Raw genomic sequence first — 12,084 nt, forward strand, 5'->3', positions numbered from 1 at the left:
CCTCTCAAATGTTACGCGGCTCGGAATCTCTTGCAGGCCAACAATAATCCTGTTGTGCCTGGAATTCCTACTATCCCTGGAATGCCAACTATCCCAATCACTGGAATTCCTACTATCCCTGGAATGCCAGCCATCCCTGCCATTCAGGCCACCAATCCTGCTGTGCCTGGAATGCCAACCATTCCAAGGGCAGCCGCTTCGCCAATGCCTTCTATTCCTACCCAGCCAACATTTCCCACCATTCCTGGGATTCCCAAATTTGCCATGCCTCCTATGCCCTCTTTCCCTTCTTCTTTCCCCAAAATCCCTTTCCCCTTCTTCTCTCCACCACCTTCAAAGAACTAATTATCATGTGATATATACTTGATGATGAAGATTTAGACTGCATTTGGTTAATTGGATTGATCGATCTTGCATTCTTGCCCATGTTCGGAGTGATTTAGTTCTTCCGTTTCATTGTGTTTAAGTTTGTTGCATTGTCATATATACATGCATGTTATTACCCTTGTAATATATAGTTCATGGTTGAATGATTTGATACTTTTTTTCTTTAATTTGTATGTTTTTCTTATTTCCATTTTCTATGGCTCTTAAATTTCCATTTTCTTAGTACGTAATTACTTTATGTTTTTCTATCATCACAAGTCAATCCATGCACCATACACGACTTCATGTCAGGTTTGGACTTTGATATTGTTAGAATCTCTAAAAATTTAAAATTAAACATGAAAATTATAAATAATTCTCTTAACTTTCCATTGTCTTGAATCACTTAATCCAACTTCGCATGAGTAAGATATGGTCAAAATACTAACTTTGTCATTTGCACTCAACCCTATGATTGATTTTCCAACCACATAAACTAAGGCAAAATCCAAATTTTCCCAAATTCTAAATTACAGTATGAATAGATTCATAGTATAATCTCATAATCATTTTTCGGAATCGCTAAAATGATCGTTTCACATGTCCTCGGCCAAAACCAAGCCATATCACCCATATAGGGCCATGGACCAAGGAGGTGGAGAAATCGCCCGAAACCTGTCGGTTTTACGTTTTTTTTTTTTTTAAATTCGATTTTTTAATAAATAACATTATTTTAATATTATTATAATTTTTTATATTTTAAATAAAATCATTACAATGTTTAATTATACAATTCTACCCATTTTTCAGAAAATGAACCAAACACACAAAGATGTACAATTTTTCATAATACATCCAAACACTGAAAATGAAACTACTTTCGAGAAAATGACTCATTTTCCAAAAAATATTTTCCAGGAGTCATTTTCCTGTTTTCCCAACGAACCCTAAATGGTTGATTATCTACTTCAAGAGATTGAACAACCATTATTGATGTGATAAGTAAATGATAATTATCCATACAACACACTAGTACAAAAAGGAGCAAAGAAATAAATGATTTTTTAAAAAGAAAAAAAATCCGCTACCCTTTTTTTTTAAGAAGGGTAGCGGATGCTTTAAAAAGATAATAAATTAATGGTATCCGCTACCCTTTTATTTATAGAAAGGTAGTAGATGCTTTAAAAAATAAAATAAAATAAAAGAATCTGCTACCCTTATATTTTTAGAAGGGTAGCGGATGCTCAACTTTCTGCTACCCTTGTAAAAGGGTAGCGGAATGCTCAGGGCTTTCAGCGACCCTAGCATCCGCTACCCTTGTACAAGGGTAGCGGATAACCCTTTACAAAGGTAGCGGATGTGCAGATCTGTACTAGTGACACATCTTCAAGATGTTTTTCAATGTAAGCTACCTTGTGTATAGAATTGCTTCAAGGAGATACTCGATCTGCAGGTCGAGACAATATTTGATTTTCCCAAGTCTTTCATTTCAAAACAGTATCTTTAATAAGCCTGAGCTAATATCATCAAGTTTTTTATGTATTTCAATAATATTTATATCATCAACATAGACTAAGATAATAAATAAATAACTCATTAGCAACTCTCTAATGAGCACATAATGACACATATTCATATTTACATATTTCTACTTCAGGAGGAAATTATTTAGTCAATGGTTTACTACTTCAAGTCATATAAAGCATTTGTGATTCAATAATATACATGTTTAATACAATAAAACGGTTGTAGATAGACGATCGTTTTCTTGTCGCCTTCTTCCTCAGTCGAAGAAGGTAACTAGCGTTGCCTTCTTCTCAGTTGAAGAAGGCAACGTCGGTCGCCTTCTTCTTGGATAAAGAGGTCGTTAGACTCCGACAGCCGTTTTGGATTTTCGGTGCCTTTCTTTTTTTTTTTTTTTTTTTTTTTTTTTTTTTTTTACTGTTCAGGGTGCCGTTTTGGGTTTCCGACGATCAACAAGCGTCAGTCGGTCAATGGTGGTATAATTACCAGTAACGGTTAGTTACCTACTAGGTGGGCTTATTTGATTGATTTTATGAAGTTAAAGTATTTAATTGCACTTTTTAAAGTTTGTAGGCTAAATTGTATTTTTGTATAATGTTTAGGGGTGTATTGACCATTTTCCAGCATCGAATATAAAAGATTTAGATGGTATTTTCATTTATAATAATGAGTGATATGATGAAAAGCTCCATTGAAATAAGAAAATTTTAATATTATTCTTATATTAATTATTAAATTCGTTATATAATATCGAAATTCTTCCCCGTAAACCTATCATGCAGTTGACTTTAAGTAATACTCCGTATAATACATGCAATAAATTCAAATAAATGAACTGTCTAAGCAAGCGTATTTCATACGGTAATATAATGGGTTGGTCAATCCATTTGGAAGGGAAAGAGAATAATCTTCTCAGTTTTGGACAAAATTTGGTACGATCTTCTCGTTTTTGAACTTGAAGTCTGGGATGTGCAGCTTCCTTGTTTCGCATAGAGCGACAATTATATAAAGATTGCAATAAAATAATATTAAGGTTAATTTAAAATATATAATAATTTAAAGACTATTACTATTTTAAAGAGGGGTTCAATCTATATTAACTTTTTATTTTAATGACATGGTATTTTGGGATTCGTTGTTGTTGTATGGTATAATAGATATATATTTTTCTTAATTTACTAATTTTTCACATGTATTTACTAGTAATTTTATAATTACTAGTTTTTCATACGCATGGCACAGTTTGGTTGTGTTGTGGTGTGCTGGCGGTGCCGATGGTTTGGCTGTGTTGTGATGTGGTGGTGGTAATTATAATAATTCAAAAAGTAATTTAAAAATGAAGAGAGTGAAGTGATATGAAAAATAATTGAAAATGTCTTTTGAATAAAAAATTAGAATGATATTTTCTGTCAAATTGGATCCTTTTTTTTCTCTCTGTTAACCTGAATATTTTTCTTTTACTTCATTTTTCTTAGTACTAATTTACTAAACACGGTGATGGGGATATTGGGTGTAGGCTTGATTTATTGGGCTTGTGACAGTGGGCCGGGTTGAGGGGTACACGGGCGAGGCTCCGGTCAGGGGGTGCCGGCGAGGCCGCCGGCGGGCGCGCTGGCAGCGCCCGGCCACGGTGCGCCCAGCGCCCCCGGTGCGTGGGCGGGCCGTGGCCTGGCGCCCCCTCCGCGCCTGGCGAGGTGATAGGGGGCGGTTGAGGGGTGATGGCGTGCTGGGTGGGGTAGATTTGCGAGCATCACGCGGTGAGGTGTGCGGTGCGTGGACCACGTGGCGCGAGGAGCGGGAGTGGGATCTTGGAGCGTACACGTGGGCGAATCTGGAAGTGGGGGAGCCAGTATAAATAGAGAGGCTCGGGTATCATCAAGGCACGGCAAAAAATAAACACGGCAAATACTACGGTCGAGTGGTATCGCTTCTCACTTTCAACCCCTTGTCGCGGGTTCGATTCCTGTAGTCACTTTTGTAACCGCCTGGGCTCTAGTCTGTTAGGCCCGGCCCCCCATATCCGATTTATGGTGGACCCGATCCGTTAAAACCATCACACAGAAAAGTCTAAAAAAATAACTTAGGAGCATCATTTTTTGAATTTTCAAACAAACCCTTGTTTGAATATATCAAATATGTGGTTCAAAATGATGATTTTACCCATGATAATTCCATCGATATTCAATTGTAAGTATATCAGAATAAACGTCGGTGGACTACCCATTTCATTGTTGCATTTGAAAATAAAATTTTACTGTGACATAAATATGGACAAGGATGATGTGAAGGTTTTTTTTTTTCATTTTTAAAGTACAATTTTTTTGTCTTATTTTTACAATTATAATAATATCACAATGTTGATGAATATAATAAATTGAGATAAAGTTTTGCATCCCGAACCAGACAATTCATGATGCGTCCAAGAAACATCATATCAACTCATCTCCTTGGGGTGACCAGCTTTTTGGTAGGAAATATATTGTTTTTCTTAAAATAAATACTACATGACTTTTACTTCTTACTCCTAATTTTTAATTTCTGTTACAAATTCTTGATGTAGATACTTTTTTTGAGATTTATATAATAAAAATATTATATCTTGTTTGTCATTTTAGAGAGGAAATTTAAAAGAGTAGAATTTAGAAGTACAAGTGGTAGAACTCAAAAATATATAAATAAAGGGTCACACTTGTGTAAGACCGTCTCACGGATCCTTATTCATGAAACGGGTCGGGTCGAGTCAAGACACTATGCAAATGTCATACTTATATGCTCAAATATAACACTAATCAAGAATACAATTTTTGTTACTTATTAGAGAAAAAGTAATACATTTTTCATAATAAGTAATGTTGACAAGTGCTCCTTACTTATAAGGGCAAATATAATACTTTTGTGGAAAAATGTATTGTAATACTTTTAAATTGAAATGTAAAAGTATTGTATTTTCTCTTAAAAGTATTACATTTACCCTTATAAATAACAAAATTTTTATTCCTGATGAGTATTACATTTGAACATATAAGTATGACATTTGTGTATATAAGTGTTACATTTGCATCTTGACCCGACACGACACGACTCGTCTCATGGTGAGACGGTCTCACACAAGTTTTTGCCATAAATAATATAATGTTTATCGTTGGAAGACCATAGACTTTGACCAAATATCGTCATGCGACATGCGTACCATCTCACCCCAATTCATTACAAATATTTGGACCCACTTGCCGAGTTGCCGCTAGTAATTCCATTCTTTTATTTGACTATTCCCAATTTCCCATATTAAATCAATTATTTTTTTTGGAAAGATCTTAAATCAATTATTTGAAAGTAAACATGAAACTGATGAGACGATGAGTGATTGAATTCGAATCAATAATAATAATAATAATAATAATTATTATTATTATTATTATTATTATTATTATTATTTATAAAACCCGGTCCGAGAATTCACAGCTCTTTCTGCACTCCCCGAATTGCGCCACCGGGACACCTTCTCCGAATCTCCGCTACACAACACTGAGCTATTCTATCCTGTTAAACTACTCACATGGCGCCTCCAAACCCTAGACTGCCGCGATAACCGTATTTTCTCTCTCACTATATGTGTGACAAGTTTGAAATATATTTCAGATGCATTTGACTCTGTAGATTTTCTATAATTTTTGTTGGCGTTGCATACGGCAGGAGATGACGTCGGCGTGCGTCAACAGCACTGGTATGTCGCCGGAGAATTTCCTAGACTGTCCGCCGTCCAAGTACCGAACCTCATTTAGTAGGGAGGTTATGGATGATATGCAGTCCTCGAAGGCTTCCGGAGCTAAGCATTCATCTTCGCCACCACGCGCGGCGGACAAGTGCGGTGATGATAAGCAGGAAGATTCAGATCCGGAAGTTCTCGGCGATGATGCGGCGGATTTTGAGTTCCGACTTGACCGTCCTGAGATTATGCTTCCCGCGGATGAGCTCTTCTCCGATGGAAAGCTGTTACCGCTTCAAGTACCGACGATCCGGCTGCCGGCCACGGAGACTGGTGAGGCGGCGGGTATGGAGGTTAAGTTGCCGGATACTCCGATGATAGAAACGAGAAATGAGATTTCCACAAAGGCGCCGAGGAGTTCAAGCAGGTGGAAGGAGCTTCTAGGGTTGAAGAAGCTGTACCAAAACCGCAATGTGAAGGACGATAGTATCAAAACGACGTCGCCGCCGCCGTTGTCGTCTCCCTCACAGAGTAATTGCAGCCATAAATCTATGAAAAATCTGCTTCAGCGCTGTTCAAAATCACTGAACTCATCAATTGACGAATCGCTTAGCTTTCCATTGCTGAAGGATTCCGACAACGAGTCCGCGTCGAACTCCTCCTCTCGCCTCTCGCTCTCATCTTCCTCTTCTGGACACGAAAACGACGACCTCCCTCGCATCTCCCTGGATTCAGAGAAGGCCATAAATCTCTGTCGCAACCCTCCCAGGGTCCGATTGGTGAAAGCAAGGGCACTGTCTTCCGAAAATCCCGCGGGGAGAGTGTGCCGCAGAGCAGCAGACGCCGCCACAATCGGCGGAGTCTCAGCGGACAGTCCGCGGATGAACTCTTCAGGGAAGATAGTGTTCCACAGCTTGGAGAGAAGCTCAAGCAGTCCAAGCAGTTTGAATGGTGAGCCCAGATACAAGCACAGGGGAATGGAACGGTCCTATTCAGCAAATGTTCGGGTCACCCGAGTTCTCAACGTCCCGGTCTGTTCACTGAGAAGCTCTTCTAAGCCCGGGGTTTTCGGATTCCCTCTATTCTCTTCTTCTTCGCAACAAAAGAAAGAAGCTGTCGGCAGCTCTAATGGCGGAAATGGAGTTGGGTATAAGANTTTTTTTTTTTTTTTTTTACTGTTCAGGGTGCCGTTTTGGGTTTCCGACGATCAACAAGCGTCAGTCGGTCAATGGTGGTATAATTACCAGTAACGGTTAGTTACCTACTAGGTGGGCTTATTTGATTGATTTTATGAAGTTAAAGTATTTAATTGCACTTTTTAAAGTTTGTAGGCTAAATTGTATTTTTGTATAATGTTTAGGGGTGTATTGACCATTTTCCAGCATCGAATATAAAAGATTTAGATGGTATTTTCATTTATAATAATGAGTGATATGATGAAAAGCTCCATTGAAATAAGAAAATTTTAATATTATTCTTATATTAATTATTAAATTCGTTATATAATATCGAAATTCTTCCCCGTAAACCTATCATGCAGTTGACTTTAAGTAATACTCCGTATAATACATGCAATAAATTCAAATAAATGAACTGTCTAAGCAAGCGTATTTCATACGGTAATATAATGGGTTGGTCAATCCATTTGGAAGGGAAAGAGAATAATCTTCTCAGTTTTGGACAAAATTTGGTACGATCTTCTCGTTTTTGAACTTGAAGTCTGGGATGTGCAGCTTCCTTGTTTCGCATAGAGCGACAATTATATAAAGATTGCAATAAAATAATATTAAGGTTAATTTAAAATATATAATAATTTAAAGACTATTACTATTTTAAAGAGGGGTTCAATCTATATTAACTTTTTATTTTAATGACATGGTATTTTGGGATTCGTTGTTGTTGTATGGTATAATAGATATATATTTTTCTTAATTTACTAATTTTTCACATGTATTTACTAGTAATTTTATAATTACTAGTTTTTCATACGCATGGCACAGTTTGGTTGTGTTGTGGTGTGCTGGCGGTGCCGATGGTTTGGCTGTGTTGTGATGTGGTGGTGGTAATTATAATAATTCAAAAAGTAATTTAAAAATGAAGAGAGTGAAGTGATATGAAAAATAATTGAAAATGTCTTTTGAATAAAAAATTAGAATGATATTTTCTGTCAAATTGGATCCTTTTTTTTCTCTCTGTTAACCTGAATATTTTTCTTTTACTTCATTTTTCTTAGTACTAATTTACTAAACACGGTGATGGGGATATTGGGTGTAGGCTTGATTTATTGGGCTTGTGACAGTGGGCCGGGTTGAGGGGTACACGGGCGAGGCTCCGGTCAGGGGGTGCCGGCGAGGCCGCCGGCGGGCGCGCTGGCAGCGCCCGGCCACGGTGCGCCCAGCGCCCCCGGTGCGTGGGCGGGCCGTGGCCTGGCGCCCCCTCCGCGCCTGGCGAGGTGATAGGGGGCGGTTGAGGGGTGATGGCGTGCTGGGTGGGGTAGATTTGCGAGCATCACGCGGTGAGGTGTGCGGTGCGTGGACCACGTGGCGCGAGGAGCGGGAGTGGGATCTTGGAGCGTACACGTGGGCGAATCTGGAAGTGGGGGAGCCAGTATAAATAGAGAGGCTCGGGTATCATCAAGGCACGGCAAAAAATAAACACGGCAAATACTACGGTCGAGTGGTATCGCTTCTCACTTTCAACCCCTTGTCGCGGGTTCGATTCCTGTAGTCACTTTTGTAACCGCCTGGGCTCTAGTCTGTTAGGCCCGGCCCCCCATATCCGATTTATGGTGGACCCGATCCGTTAAAACCATCACACAGAAAAGTCTAAAAAAATAACTTAGGAGCATCATTTTTTGAATTTTCAAACAAACCCTTGTTTGAATATATCAAATATGTGGTTCAAAATGATGATTTTACCCATGATAATTCCATCGATATTCAATTGTAAGTATATCAGAATAAACGTCGGTGGACTACCCATTTCATTGTTGCATTTGAAAATAAAATTTTACTGTGACATAAATATGGACAAGGATGATGTGAAGGTTTTTTTTTTTCATTTTTAAAGTACAATTTTTTTGTCTTATTTTTACAATTATAATAATATCACAATGTTGATGAATATAATAAATTGAGATAAAGTTTTGCATCCCGAACCAGACAATTCATGATGCGTCCAAGAAACATCATATCAACTCATCTCCTTGGGGTGACCAGCTTTTTGGTAGGAAATATATTGTTTTTCTTAAAATAAATACTACATGACTTTTACTTCTTACTCCTAATTTTTAATTTCTGTTACAAATTCTTGATGTAGATACTTTTTTTGAGATTTATATAATAAAAATATTATATCTTGTTTGTCATTTTAGAGAGGAAATTTAAAAGAGTAGAATTTAGAAGTACAAGTGGTAGAACTCAAAAATATATAAATAAAGGGTCACACTTGTGTAAGACCGTCTCACGGATCCTTATTCATGAAACGGGTCGGGTCGAGTCAAGACACTATGCAAATGTCATACTTATATGCTCAAATATAACACTAATCAAGAATACAATTTTTGTTACTTATTAGAGAAAAAGTAATACATTTTTCATAATAAGTAATGTTGACAAGTGCTCCTTACTTATAAGGGCAAATATAATACTTTTGTGGAAAAATGTATTGTAATACTTTTAAATTGAAATGTAAAAGTATTGTATTTTCTCTTAAAAGTATTACATTTACCCTTATAAATAACAAAATTTTTATTCCTGATGAGTATTACATTTGAACATATAAGTATGACATTTGTGTATATAAGTGTTACATTTGCATCTTGACCCGACACGACACGACTCGTCTCATGGTGAGACGGTCTCACACAAGTTTTTGCCATAAATAATATAATGTTTATCGTTGGAAGACCATAGACTTTGACCAAATATCGTCATGCGACATGCGTACCATCTCACCCCAATTCATTACAAATATTTGGACCCACTTGCCGAGTTGCCGCTAGTAATTCCATTCTTTTATTTGACTATTCCCAATTTCCCATATTAAATCAATTATTTTTTTTGGAAAGATCTTAAATCAATTATTTGAAAGTAAACATGAAACTGATGAGACGATGAGTGATTGAATTCGAATCAATAATAATAATAATAATAATAATTATTATTATTATTATTATTATTATTATTATTATTTATAAAACCCGGTCCGAGAATTCACAGCTCTTTCTGCACTCCCCGAATTGCGCCACCGGGACACCTTCTCCGAATCTCCGCTACACAACACTGAGCTATTCTATCCTGTTAAACTACTCACATGGCGCCTCCAAACCCTAGACTGCCGCGATAACCGTATTTTCTCTCTCACTATATGTGTGACAAGTTTGAAATATATTTCAGATGCATTTGACTCTGTAGATTTTCTATAATTTTTGTTGGCGTTGCATACGGCAGGAGATGACGTCGGCGTGCGTCAACAGCACTGGTATGTCGCCGGAGAATTTCCTAGACTGTCCGCCGTCCAAGTACCGAACCTCATTTAGTAGGGAGGTTATGGATGATATGCAGTCCTCGAAGGCTTCCGGAGCTAAGCATTCATCTTCGCCACCACGCGCGGCGGACAAGTGCGGTGATGATAAGCAGGAAGATTCAGATCCGGAAGTTCTCGGCGATGATGCGGCGGATTTTGAGTTCCGACTTGACCGTCCTGAGATTATGCTTCCCGCGGATGAGCTCTTCTCCGATGGAAAGCTGTTACCGCTTCAAGTACCGACGATCCGGCTGCCGGCCACGGAGACTGGTGAGGCGGCGGGTATGGAGGTTAAGTTGCCGGATACTCCGATGATAGAAACGAGAAATGAGATTTCCACAAAGGCGCCGAGGAGTTCAAGCAGGTGGAAGGAGCTTCTAGGGTTGAAGAAGCTGTACCAAAACCGCAATGTGAAGGACGATAGTATCAAAACGACGTCGCCGCCGCCGTTGTCGTCTCCCTCACAGAGTAATTGCAGCCATAAATCTATGAAAAATCTGCTTCAGCGCTGTTCAAAATCACTGAACTCATCAATTGACGAATCGCTTAGCTTTCCATTGCTGAAGGATTCCGACAACGAGTCCGCGTCGAACTCCTCCTCTCGCCTCTCGCTCTCATCTTCCTCTTCTGGACACGAAAACGACGACCTCCCTCGCATCTCCCTGGATTCAGAGAAGGCCATAAATCTCTGTCGCAACCCTCCCAGGGTCCGATTGGTGAAAGCAAGGGCACTGTCTTCCGAAAATCCCGCGGGGAGAGTGTGCCGCAGAGCAGCAGACGCCGCCACAATCGGCGGAGTCTCAGCGGACAGTCCGCGGATGAACTCTTCAGGGAAGATAGTGTTCCACAGCTTGGAGAGAAGCTCAAGCAGTCCAAGCAGTTTGAATGGTGAGCCCAGATACAAGCACAGGGGAATGGAACGGTCCTATTCAGCAAATGTTCGGGTCACCCGAGTTCTCAACGTCCCGGTCTGTTCACTGAGAAGCTCTTCTAAGCCCGGGGTTTTCGGATTCCCTCTATTCTCTTCTTCTTCGCAACAAAAGAAAGAAGCTGTCGGCAGCTCTAATGGCGGAAATGGAGTTGGGTATAAGAACCATCATGGTAGCAGTAGGCATCGCATCAAAAAGTGAGAATTCCCAACTTTTCCAAAAATCAAATGTAAATAAATAAAACAACTCTCCTATCTTGAAGAGTATTTTACTGACTGGAATTTTACTGGAATGATAACGTGATATCATCAGGTAGTTGGTATATATATTCTTCTTTTAATTTGACTATTATTAAATGTTCTCAAGTACTCAAAAAAATAATGTTCTTCAAAATATATTACTCCGCATTATTATTATTATTTGGGAAAATGGTATAGACCCTCAACTTTACTCAAAAATACAATTACGCCTTTGAATTTAAATAAAATGCAATTAAACACTTGAACTTGTTAAAATGAGTCAAATAAGTCTAATTTACTGATAACCAACAGATTATCGGTAAATTATTGACGTTGACCACTGTTGACCGCCGCTATTTACTATTCACCATCGCTAAAAATAAAAATAAAAAAAATTCCACCGGAGATACATTTTCCGGTGCCACGGGAGAGACAAACGGCCGGTCTTCTCCGGTTGAGAATGCCCGATTAACTTTTTTTTTTTTTTTTTTTTTAATTTTTATCGTTGCCAATTTTTTTCCGCCAGAATATTGTCAGAATTTTAATAACCAACTACTGGATTTAGACGCTCCAAAATGACAAGTTCAAATGTTTAATTGCATTTTTTTAAGTTCGATGACCTAATTGCAATTTGAGTAAAATTCAAGGGTCTATTTGACCATTTTTCATTATTATTATTATTATTATTAACTTATTATTATTATTATTATATATTTTGTATAGAGGTATTTATATCTTTTAAAAATATATTCCATTTCTATTTCTTAAACTAACTATGTATTTCTTAATGGAA

General features: G+C 38.2%; 2 protein-coding genes across 2 annotated transcripts; both read left to right on the forward strand.

Moving 5' to 3' along the window:
- The first annotated feature begins 5,333 nt into the window (after window positions 1-5,333).
- LOC116023596 lies at window positions 5,334-6,846 on the forward strand. The gene is made up of 2 exons (XM_031264599.1): window positions 5,334-5,481; window positions 5,584-6,846. Exon 2 carries the CDS (start codon window positions 5,587-5,589, stop codon window positions 6,844-6,846), a length of 1,260 nt encoding a protein of 419 aa, XP_031120459.1. The 5' UTR covers window positions 5,334-5,481; window positions 5,584-5,586.
- Window positions 6,847-9,798: 2,952 nt separating this feature from the next.
- On the forward strand, window positions 9,799-11,403 carry LOC116021899. The gene is made up of 2 exons (XM_031262418.1): window positions 9,799-9,945; window positions 10,048-11,403. Exon 2 carries the CDS (start codon window positions 10,051-10,053, stop codon window positions 11,251-11,253), a length of 1,203 nt encoding a protein of 400 aa, XP_031118278.1. The 5' UTR covers window positions 9,799-9,945; window positions 10,048-10,050; the 3' UTR covers window positions 11,254-11,403.
- Window positions 11,404-12,084: the final 681 nt, after the last annotated feature.

Source organism: Ipomoea triloba, chromosome 6 (genome assembly GCF_003576645.1).
Source record: "Ipomoea triloba cultivar NCNSP0323 chromosome 6, ASM357664v1".
In the NCBI taxonomy this organism is placed as follows: Eukaryota; Viridiplantae; Streptophyta; class Magnoliopsida; order Solanales; family Convolvulaceae; genus Ipomoea; species Ipomoea triloba.